Source organism: Lepidothrix coronata, unplaced genomic scaffold (genome assembly GCF_001604755.1).
Source record: "Lepidothrix coronata isolate B3197 unplaced genomic scaffold, Lepidothrix_coronata-1.0 Scaffold267, whole genome shotgun sequence".
Classification (NCBI taxonomy): Eukaryota; Metazoa; Chordata; class Aves; order Passeriformes; family Pipridae; genus Lepidothrix; species Lepidothrix coronata.
The window spans coordinates 1,667,589-1,679,211 of NW_016690447.1; the positions used below are offsets into that span (position 1 = coordinate 1,667,589).

At 40.4% G+C, this 11,623-nt stretch overlaps 1 protein-coding gene across 1 annotated transcript in view; it reads left to right on the top strand.

Annotated features, from left to right (window-relative positions):
- The first annotated feature begins 582 nt into the window (after window positions 1-582).
- LOC108507721 (myosin-1B-like) overlaps window positions 583-11,623 on the top strand; it is a 19,739-nt gene continuing 8,698 nt past the window's right edge. The window contains exons 1-22 of the mRNA XM_017835940.1: window positions 583-801; window positions 889-1,032; window positions 1,124-1,280; window positions 1,390-1,417; window positions 1,516-1,630; window positions 1,713-1,805; window positions 1,904-1,967; window positions 2,051-2,149; window positions 2,250-2,353; window positions 2,439-2,577; window positions 3,806-3,924; window positions 4,023-4,172; window positions 4,773-4,943; window positions 5,597-5,906; window positions 6,534-6,610; window positions 6,905-6,992; window positions 7,079-7,196; window positions 7,999-8,122; window positions 8,208-8,344; window positions 9,043-9,298; window positions 11,244-11,486; window positions 11,592-11,615. Coding sequence (XP_017691429.1) covers window positions 598-801; window positions 889-1,032; window positions 1,124-1,280; window positions 1,390-1,417; window positions 1,516-1,630; window positions 1,713-1,805; window positions 1,904-1,967; window positions 2,051-2,149; window positions 2,250-2,353; window positions 2,439-2,577; window positions 3,806-3,924; window positions 4,023-4,172; window positions 4,773-4,943; window positions 5,597-5,906; window positions 6,534-6,610; window positions 6,905-6,992; window positions 7,079-7,196; window positions 7,999-8,122; window positions 8,208-8,344; window positions 9,043-9,298; window positions 11,244-11,486; window positions 11,592-11,615 — 2,964 coding nt within the window. The 5' untranslated portion in view covers window positions 583-597. The remainder of the gene's footprint in view (window positions 802-888; window positions 1,033-1,123; window positions 1,281-1,389; window positions 1,418-1,515; window positions 1,631-1,712; window positions 1,806-1,903; window positions 1,968-2,050; window positions 2,150-2,249; window positions 2,354-2,438; window positions 2,578-3,805; window positions 3,925-4,022; window positions 4,173-4,772; window positions 4,944-5,596; window positions 5,907-6,533; window positions 6,611-6,904; window positions 6,993-7,078; window positions 7,197-7,998; window positions 8,123-8,207; window positions 8,345-9,042; window positions 9,299-11,243; window positions 11,487-11,591; window positions 11,616-11,623) is intronic.

The following is an 11,623-nucleotide window of genomic DNA, read 5'->3' on the forward strand; positions in this document are numbered from 1 at the left end:
ACAACATCTCAGCCTTGGCCATATTGACCAACAGAACTGGTCTACTCTGGCCTCCAACCGGGAGGTCTGGAGATACAGTATCTATAATGCTGCTGATGCTTTTGAGAACGCACACAGGATCACCCTTGAGGAGAAAAGACAACGCAGAAAGAATCGTGTCTTGCTGAATATTCCACCTAAGGAGTCTTTTTGCTGTGCCTTTTGCAACCGAACGTGCCTGTCTCGTATTGGCCTTTTTAGCCACCAGCGCACTTGTAACAAATGTGGGTAAAGCCCTTACCAAATCTTCATTCGCGAAGCCTAGCCATGATGATGATGCCAACAAATGAAAAACATCCCAAACCAAAATCAAATACAAAACACAGAAAGCATTCCTCTGTAAATGCAATTGCCCAGTAGGCTTAAAGATCCGACTACACAAAAAAAAGAAAAGAAATAAAATTTCCTAACAGAATTCTGAAACAGCAGAAAAAAAAAGAGTGGCAATTCAGTCAATACCTAAAGCAGAGCAATCCACTGTGCTCTAGGAGTGTTTCTTCCATAAGGCACTATTGTAATGTGTTCTCTACCCTCACAGACAGGGAGTAAACAGCAGCCATGTCAACAGACGCCGAGATGGCCATCTTTGGGGAGGCAGCTCCTTACCTCCGGAAGTCAGAGAAGGAGAGAATCGAGGCTCAGAACAAGCCTTTCGATGCCAAGTCATCCGTCTTTGTGGTACATGCAAAAGAATCCTATGTGAAAAGCACAATCCAGAGCAGGGAAACAGGGAAGATCACCGTCAAGACTGAAGGGGGAGAGGTGGGTAACATGTAAGATTTGTAAACAGCCTTTTATTCCCACTCTGGTTCTGAGTTGACATGCTTGTCCCTTCCTGCCCTCTGACAGACCCTGACCGTGAAGGAAGATCAGATCTTCTCCATGAACCCTCCCAAGTATGACAAAATTGAGGACATGGCCATGATGACCCACCTCCACGAACCCGCTGTGCTGTACAACCTCAAAGAGCGTTACGCAGCCTGGATGATCTACGTAAGTGGCAGCAGCAGCTTCCCTTGGGCAGCTGGAGGAACTGCTCTGCCAGGCCCAGGGGAAGCCAATGTGCTGTGTCCCTTCCTCACAGACCTACTCGGGTCTCTTCTGCGTCACTGTCAACCCCTACAAGTGGCTGCCCGTGTACAATCCGGAGGTGGTGTTGGCCTACCGAGGCAAGAAGCGCCAGGAGGCCCCTCCACACATCTTCTCCATCTCTGACAACGCCTATCAGTTCATGCTGACTGGTGAGTGGCTCTCAGGGTGATTTCATCAAAAAGACATTTTAAAAGTGTTCACAGAGTTTCCCTGATAAGGTCAGTTGCTAACACAGCTCTCATTTTGCCTCTTCCCCAGATCGGGAGAACCAGTCCATCCTGATCACGTACGTACACCCCCTGCTCGGGTCCCTGAGGGGCTGCCCAGGGCCAGGGCCCCTCCTGCCTGACCACACGCTCTCTGCTTCTCTCCTTGCTCTGACAGCGGAGAATCCGGTGCCGGGAAGACTGTGAACACAAAGCGTGTCATCCAGTACTTTGCAACAATTGCAGCCAGCGGGGACAAGAAGAAGGAGGAGCAGACATCGGGCAAAATGCAGGTGAGGTCCCTGCAGGAGTAGGAACCTGAAACTATCAAATTTATTTAGGAGCTAAATCATGACAAGAAGATTTCCATTTTAGGGGACACTTGAGGATCAAATCATCAGTGCCAACCCACTGCTGGAGGCCTTTGGAAACGCCAAGACCGTGAGGAACGACAACTCCTCGCGCTTTGTGAGTTGTTACCTGGGACAACAGTTGAGATCGACTCAAATATTCTTGCAATTGGTATTGGTAAAATAGATCTCGATTGACTTTTCTGCTGCTTTCAGGGTAAATTCATCAGAATCCACTTTGGTGCCACAGGCAAACTGGCTTCTGCTGACATTGAAACATGTAAGAGCCCCTCCTGGCCTGACCCCCTTCCTTCCAGCCTTCCTCAGTTCTTGTGCTTAACTCTGTCCTGCCATCCTTGCCAGATCTGCTGGAGAAGTCCAGAGTCACTTTCCAGCTCAAGGCAGAAAGAAGCTACCACATCTTTTATCAGATCATGTCCAACAAGAAGCCAGAGCTGATTGGTAGGAAAGATCACTAACTCTTCCAGGCAAAGGTCACTGCATTTAACTCCTTTATGTGCCAATTGCATTTGACCCGTGTCTGTTCTGTCCCTATTTTCAGAGATGTTACTGATCACCACCAACCCATATGACTATCAGTACGTGAGTCAAGGTGAGATCACTGTTCCCAGCATTAACGACCAGGAAGAGCTGATGGCCACGGATGTAAGTTCAGAAGTTTTCTAGGTGAACTTTTATTTCTCTGACCTTTAACAGCTGGCGTACTTACTCTAGTGACACTTTTTTTCAGAGTGCCATTGACATCCTGGGCTTCACTCCTGACGAGAAAACAGCCATCTACAAGCTGACAGGGGCCGTCATGCACTACGGGAACCTGAAGTTCAAGCAGAAGCAGCGTGAGGAGCAGGCAGAGCCTGATGGCACTGAAGGTACCAGCACAACATATACCAAAGCACTGTAGACACCAAACACTCACGAAAAATACAGGCAGCAATTCAGGGTCAGAATCCTTGACTCAGCCTGTGCATTTCCCCAGTGCCAGTATTGTAGAATAGAAGTGTGTCCTAACCAGACACACTGTTCTCTGGAGGAACACAACTCAGTGGAAGCTGCAGATTATTTTGACCATTGTAAAATATTAAGTCCAGTGACTACGGTTCCACTGAGTGACAGAGTAGGAGTCAGGCAGAAATAAAGCAAGTTCTGCTGCTGTCTTAAATGGCAGCTTCCCAAACATGACACAGAACCAGGAGTAACAGTACAGTACATTCTATTGTAACAGAATAAGCTACAAATTATCACTTGAATATAACCTCAGTAAAGAGTTATATGTATATATATGTATATGCACACACATATATGTATATGCACACATAAAAGAATTGGTCTACTAAAGTGAAGCGAAACATTATTTCCAGTTTTGTTCTTATTTCATACGTTAATTTTTCTATTGAAAAATGTACTTTAAATACTTAGTTGCAAATAACACATAAAATGAAATAAAAGGAGATCAAAATTATCATCTGTGTACATACCTTATATAATGAGGTTTGGCCTTCTCACATTGAAGAACTCTGTAAATCGTACTGGTGCTCGCTATCAGCTTCACTGTGAGACGGGACAGGCAGCAAATTGGAAAGTGGTGACAGAATATATGCAGTGCTGTGATGCTTGTATTTACTAGTCCAACTGCAGATATAATGAGAACTGGCAAACACTTACTTGTGTGATATTTATCTTTAGGGAGAACATGGTCCCACTATGAAAGTAGAACAAGATTCATACTTTTGGCATACCTCACTAATCTATCTCTCTCCCTCCAATGATAGTAGAATTTCACTAACTACAATTTTCAGTACAGTGTATTTCAATACCAACCACTTTCCTATTCTCTTTATTCAGAAATTGTGACTATTTGATCTGCCATTTTCTTGGTCCTCAGCCCTTTTGTCTGTCTAGTCACTTGTTTCAAAATTTGCATTTTCAGCATTAAAGGTATTGGAATAATCTTTGCTTTTTGAATAATATAGATTAAATGAGAAGAATAAGCAAACACGACAATGTATATGTAGCTTCTGCAGAAATGATTTTTAATTACTCAAAAACACATCCACTGGAGAGCTAATATCTGATCCTACTCTACACTTGTTTCCCTAGTTGCTGACAAGGCTGCCTACCTGATGGGTCTGAATTCAGCAGACCTGCTCAAAGCCCTCTGCTACCCCCGAGTCAAGGTGGGGAATGAATATGTGACCAAGGGCCAAACAGTGCAGCAGGTAAGACACAAGTGATGATAGAAAACAATTACTTGAATTAAAAACTTTGAACTTTTTCTTTTGCTGTGGATGGTAACTTTCCTTTAACAATTTCTTAGGTGTACAATTCAGTGGGTGCCCTGGCAAAGTCTGTGTTTGAGAAGATGTTCCTGTGGATGGTTGTTCGCATCAACCAACAGCTGGACACGAAGCAGCCCAGGCAGTACTTCATTGGTGTGCTGGACATTGCTGGCTTCGAGATCTTTGATGTAAGAGGAGGCTCTTCCTACAAGTTTCCTGGAACAGGCATTAGGAAATTGGAATATTTTTGGGTTTGGGGTTGTGCTTTTTTTTTAATTATGGGTTATTTTTATTTACTAGTTAATCCTGCTGTTCCTGTAGGAATGGCATCCTTCTGGTTTTCCATAGTATATAGTATCCCACAGGGCTGCACATTTTTGTAGATGTCTGTTGTTGCACGCAGAAGTGAAAATTGCATTGAAAATTGATATGAAGATATTGAACAACTGCTAATTAATAGCAGAGATTTTGAGGAAGTTAAATCTTTCTTGAAGAAAGATTTTATTAATGCTGAAGCCAGATTCCCTCTAAATGCTTGGGAATAGACTGGTGGTGTACAAAAGTTCAAACAAAAGAAAAACTGGACTTGGATTAAGCTCTGCAAATCTTTTCAGAGCTCATAAATATGTTCAGATGGTGCAAGGGCCTGAAAGGGTAGATATATTAGAGCAGCACTGGAACTTAAGGATCCCAATCATGGAGACCTTAATGGGTTAAAAATAAAACTTATTGGAAGATTGAAAATGTTCCTGGAAATTCACAAGTAAGTAAATCTTTGCATTCTGCAGTTCAACAGCCTGGAGCAGTTGTGCATCAACTTCACCAATGAGAAACTGCAACAGTTCTTCAACCACCACATGTTCGTGCTGGAGCAGGAGGAGTACAAGAAGGAGGGAATAGAGTGGGAGTTCATTGACTTTGGGATGGACCTGGCTGCCTGCATTGAGCTCATTGAGAAGGTTATTGGCCCTCACATACTTAATAGTTTTCCAGATATAAAATGTAACAAGAATCTTCTATGCTCCAGTTAGACCACACACACCTAATGCAGCACAAACCAGTATTTTTTCTGAACTCCAAGTGTTTCATATACATTTTCGTTTGTCTCTTACTTCACTGCCTATGGGATTCTGTCATGTTGTATATATGATTTACATGGGACAAAAATTCCAGTCCTAGTCACTACTCCGAAGTTCATACGCAAAGGTGTGTATTTTTTGAATGCGTGCTGAGTGAGTAAATACCCTGAGCAACCTCTGTTTTCTGTCTTGTTTCAAAGAAAGAGCATTTAGGAAGTGTAAGCTCTTCCCTACATCTGAATGCTACTACTTTCATTCATTTTGTTTTCCATTTTCACCTAACATGTACATAATGAATTTCTACATGCTAGATCTTTATCACATCACAACCCATATCCTTATGGGGGAGCTTGGTTATTTTTGTATAACTGATGGCATATGCACTAACAAAATGCCCTTTCTGGAGAAACACAAGATCACACATTTTGAGGAGGGTTTTTTTGTATAATGTCTATCTTCCATTCCTCTCTCTTACATACATTGCCTCTATTTCTTCCTTACACACTTTCTTCACATCTTGCTATTTCCCCCAGCCCATGGGCATCTTCTCCATCCTGGAAGAGGAGTGCATGTTCCCCAAGGCAACTGACACCTCTTTCAAGAACAAGCTCTATGACCAGCACCTAGGCAAGTCCAACAACTTCCAGAAGCCCAAGCCTGCCAAAGGCAAGGCTGAGGCCCACTTCTCCCTGGTGCACTACGCTGGCACAGTGGACTACAACATCACTGGGTGGCTGGAGAAGAACAAGGACCCCCTGAACGAAACGGTGGTGGGGCTGTATCAGAAATCATCCCTGAAGACCCTGGCCTTACTCTTTGCCTCTGTTGGTGGGGCAGAAGCAGGTGATTTCTTTAAAATCAGTTTTCCCATTATGTATAGGAAAAAAAAATGTAATAATATTTTACCATAATACTTACATTTCTAAAATTGAAAACCCAAAACCTCATCTACTTTTTGGAACTCAGTATAACAAAGGATATTACAATTCTCTAGAGACCTTAATAGGTCTGTAGGTTTTAAAACCAGACAGCTCTACTACAACATTACCCAGACTAGCTGAGAAACCAGATTTATGCAGTATGGGCCATTCCCAAATACTTCAGGGAATACAATCAAATATATCAGCATGCTGCTGAATATATGCATACCCTTAGCTGTAAAGATACATGAATACTGCATTTGGTGTATTCACTAGCTATTAATTTAATTCCTTAAATATCGTTCTATACAAAATGTTACATGTTGTTTCCTGATTGCATTTTCTGAACTTCAGCTTTAAGTCACTGATTTTCATTCTTCTGCTATCTGAAAAAAATTGTCTCCCATTGTAACTTTAACCACTGTATGCATTTGCAAATTTTGATCATATTATTACTTTTACTAGATTTTTTAAGATGAACACACAAGGTTTTTCAGATTCTTTGTGCTTTTGTTGTTCATTTCTTTCTAAAAAATATATTATTTTTTAGAGAGTGGTGGTGGTGGTGGCAAGAAGGGTGGCAAGAAGAAGGGTTCTTCTTTCCAGACCGTCTCAGCTCTTTTCCGGGTACTGTAGAATAATCATTCTAAATTTACTACATTGTGAAAAAACTACAGAAAATTTAATACAAAAAAGCTTTAGATTGATCTAATATACAAAATCTTTATGTTCAGAAGGATAAACACATGTGCTTCTAATAAAGGATTCTTACTGAATCCTTAGAAGTATTCTTTCGGAACTGCCTAAAAGCTCTATAAAAAATATGCTTATCATGGTTTTATTGCAGTGTTTTTACTCCATCTAATATTGAGATTGTGTAAGTAACATTTTTAAACTCATGGCTTTGTTCTTGCTCCAAAGGAAAATTTAAACAAGCTGATGAGCAATTTGCGAAGCACACATCCCCATTTTGTGCGATGCCTTATTCCTAATGAAACAAAAACACCTGGTAAGTTGTTAAAATTCAAAGTTGTGATATACCTGTTCTTCTCTGTGCAGTAAAATAAAATACAAATTCATCCTGTGATTTATTAGGTGCCATGGAGCACGAGCTGGTGCTGCATCAGCTGCGCTGTAACGGCGTGTTGGAAGGGATCAGGATTTGCAGGAAAGGATTCCCCAGCAGAATACTCTATGCTGACTTCAAACAGAGGTCAGACTAAATATCATCCACCTTCCACCATATCCCCAAATGCTGAGTAATGTGCATTTCCTAATAGTTCTAAGTACTGTGAGGGTTATGGGAGGGGTTCATTTATACCTACCTTTAGGTATACAAAAGTTAATTGTCCAAGTTAGTCATCCAGTTTCTTTCTATAGCTAATGATAAAAGCAGATATTTTCAAAGGACAATTATTTATTCCTGTCCTTTATTCATATTCTGGTATGAGATAAAGTTTTTTTTAACTAACTATCCAGAAATGAAGTTGACTATTTTAGACTTAAGCACCCGGAGAGCAAAGTAAGGTGACTTTCAGCCATCAGCACAGAAATATGAATAAAGACACTACGAGTCATTCTAGACTAACTTGTTGGAAAACCAAATAGAATGAAAGTATCTTGCTTCTTGTTCTATACCAGCTGGAAAATACTCAGATAACATGTGCTGCCACTATTTAGGATTGAGATTTGCTTCACCTCTCCACGTATTTTGTTCTTGTGCAAAAAGTTCTCATTTAGAGATTAGATAACATAAGAAATATGTCAGCATTTACCCACAGAAATCATTATCCGTTCTGTGTCAAAAAATCTCTGGACTAAGGGAAATTAAGAGTTTTTCCTAAAAACAAATTTAGCCATGAAAGTGTGATTTCTAGAGAATGGAAGTGTTCAGATTTATTCACCTCTCTTCCACTCTTGAACCCCCTTCAGAGAATTTTAACGATGGCATTGGTTGGTACAGGTTTAATTGAGCTTTCAGGAATCTGACCTCCATATTCAATTTCCTGCGATAGGTATAAGGTGCTTAATGCCAGTGCCATCCCAGAGGGACAGTTCATCGACAGCAAGAAGGCTTCCGAGAAGCTCCTTGGCTCAATCGATGTGGACCACACCCAGTACAAATTTGGACACACCAAGGTACAAACCCCCCATTCCCTCACTCACTCTGTGCCTGTGCTTTGCCCGGCCTGACAGTGATGTGCTGCAACATTCCCTCTCTAAGGTGTTCTTCAAAGCTGGGCTGCTGGGGCTCCTGGAGGAGATGAGGGATGAGAAGCTGGCACAGCTCATCACCCGCACACAGGCCATGTGCAGGGGTTACCTGATGAGGGTGGAGTTCAAGAAAATGATGGAGAGGAGGTAGATACTTAGCCTTCTGGGACGATTCTTATCAGATACTAATGGCATGTACAAAATTGAAAATAAGCTTCTTCACATCAAATCTCATTTATTTCCCTTTAATTCAGTTTACCAATACAGATGTATATCCTGAAAATAGATGAAACAGTGTAAAATCCCAATTTAGGGAAATAAATATTTTTTTTAACACTTTGTACTAATTTTTGATGAATTCAGTAAGTGGTTACACTGTATGTATGTCCAGAAATTCAATATCTAGTGTAAGCTAACTATTTTAGGTCACTTCTTTAATCAAAGAAGAGAAACATATATTTCTACCACAAGAAAAGTATTCTCTTCCCTTTGATAACTTTCATGGAAGGGCCTGAGTAAAATTCTGTAGGTGTTCCTTTGCATTGGCCATGAAAGTGAACCAAACACCTGGACTACAAAACTGTCCATATAAGTTGATACTCTACATAACACTAGAAAGTTTTCTGTGGAAATATATATATTATATATAAAATGTGCACTAAATATTATTAAGAAATATATATTTAATAATACTTGATAAATATTTTATGCAGAGATATATACAGGATGATAACTATAAAGTATTATATGTAAAACTTCACATTATCCATATTAATATATACAATTAAATATGTTTTATAGATTTTAAAATATGTACCATAATATATTTTGTTATTGCCTTTCAGAGAGTCCATCTTCTGCATCCAGTACAATGTTCGTTCCTTCATGAATGTCAAACACTGGCCCTGGATGAAGCTGTTCTTCAAGATCAAGCCCTTGCTGAAGAGTGCAGAGTCTGAGAAGGAGATGGCCAACATGAAGGAGGAGTTTGAGAAAACCAAGGAAGAGCTTGCAAAGTCTGAGGCAAAAAGGAAGGAACTGGAGGAGAAAATGGCTTCTCTAATGCAGGAGAAAAATGATCTGCAGCTCCAAGTGCAGGCGGTGAGCATTGCTCATGTTTTTGTCTTGTAGCAACCTATGCAAAATCATCCCAAATGTCTCAGTAACAGACACATTATCCAAAACCAGTATTTATTGTAGAAACATACATGTATTTTATAAAATAGGAAGGAAAACCACATAGAAAATCTGCATAATAATAATAAATTTACAATTAACTCTTGCAGCTGCCTCCTTACACTTTTAAATTGAGAGAAATAATCAATTTCCAATGAGCAAATAGCACAGTTTACAGGATGTCATTTTAAATGGTACTTGGTGACTTACAGAAGCAATTATCAGATCTTTATATATTATCACATCTGTATATATATATGTATATATATACATATATATATACATCTATACATATATATAGATATGTATATATCTCTATATACATATAGATATAAATTATCACTTTATATATTACTCAATTGTGGTATGTTATCACCTGACCAATAAAGGTAGTCTGGAGGTCCTGTTAACACCTTCTATTTGGAGAATCACAAGTGGATTCAGGTGGAATAGGAGGGGCTGAAAATGTCAGAAATTTCTCTGGCATTTATGGTCCTTACCTCCTCAGGAAAAACAGTGATGAAAGTGGACTTTTTCCTTTTTTTTCTGGAAATAAAAAGGTAGCAACAATAATGCCCTTAAAACTGTATTTACACGCTAGGATTTGGATTCATCTGATGACATTTTGATGTCTACAGCCTAAAAGAACATCTTCACTAGTACCTTCAGGTGCTCTTCATCTTCAGCACCAAGAAACTCATTCTTTTAGAGTATGGTACAATTAATCCAAAAATTAAAAATTTCTGCTTAAATGGACTGCATCTTGATATCATGGCAAATACCTAAATCTGCAGGAGACAAAACTCAACCTAGCTTATTTTGCTGAGCTCTAAAAGTTCTTCTGCTCGGGTGGCATCACTGCTCTAGTAACTAGAGCAAAGACAAAAAGAAGAGGTGGTAGGTAGAAAACAGAGACTGCTTCTAAGTAGCTTACATCTTAGAATGCCTCTAAATGCAGGTGATTGGAACTGCCCTATAATAATGGCCAGTCTTCGCGAGCGAAGATTTGGGAAAGGTCATTAACCCTTCGAGCCTGTGCAGTGGATTTTTTAGGTGAGACCCAGTGTGCGCTGAACTGAGCCCACCCTTTAATCCTGAGGTTCATCTGCCGGGGCCGAGCAAGCTTGGACAGTGGCAGTGAGGTCCCCAGGACGTAGGTTTGTTTAGAGTGACCTTCTCTTAGATGGATTGCCTCACAGGGCTAATGAGCTCCATCTGCCCGGGGGGCTGGGAATTGAACCCGGGTCGCAGCGGTGAGAGTCCTGCACCCTAACCACTAGACCACCAGGGGCCCCGGAACTGCCCTAAGTAAATATCTTTTGCCCTTCCAAACTTTTCTTCTTGACCACAAGTGCTAGAAACATGCCTGTGAAACAGTGACTTATCACAAAATTTTGCCAAAACCAAAAATTTAATTCATGGTCAGAGAATCTTTTGGGAAGAGTTCAATAAGATCTTCTCAGACAATGTTTGAGGGTTTAACATTCAGTTTTTATACACCATAACTTAAAAAATTTGCCTACATGGCCCTCTTCAGTGGAGCTCTTTGCCAGTTTCCAGTCCACTAAAACGCAACAGAAGTGTAATGATGCAAGGATACAATGGACACACTGCCAGACCTGATTTTTGGCTCTGTCTTCAAATGAATGTTGGCATTGAATGAGCAGTTAAAGACTTTAAAAATGTTTGATAATATATTCCTTCATTTTAGGGGATGGAGGCAGTGTAAAACAAATAGGTACTCTCAGAGTTTTGAGTTTTACCTACAAAGTAGATTGTAAAGTTGCTTTGAGAATATAATGTCACTGTTTAAAAATAAGTGAAAAAAATAAATTATTTTAAAACTGTTCCATTTAAATGAATCATGTAGGAAGCTGATGGTTTGGCTGATGCTGAGGAAAGGTGTGACCAACTCATCAAAACCAAAATCCAGCTGGAAGCCAAAATTAAAGAGGTGACTGAAAGAGCTGAGGATGAGGAGGAAATCAATGCTGAGCTGACAGCCAAGAAGAGAAAACTGGAGGATGAATGTTCAGAGCTGAAGAAAGATATTGATGACCTTGAGCTAACACTGGCCAAGGTGGAGAAGGAAAAACACGCCACTGAAAACAAGGTATGAGGCAGAAAATCTCACCCACACTCCAGAAAAGAGCCCCGTGCTCTTCCAGGACTTCTGTATCTACTTCCTTGATTTACACTCGCTCCCTTCTTCCTAAAGGTGAAAAACCTCACAGAGGAGATGGCAGCCCT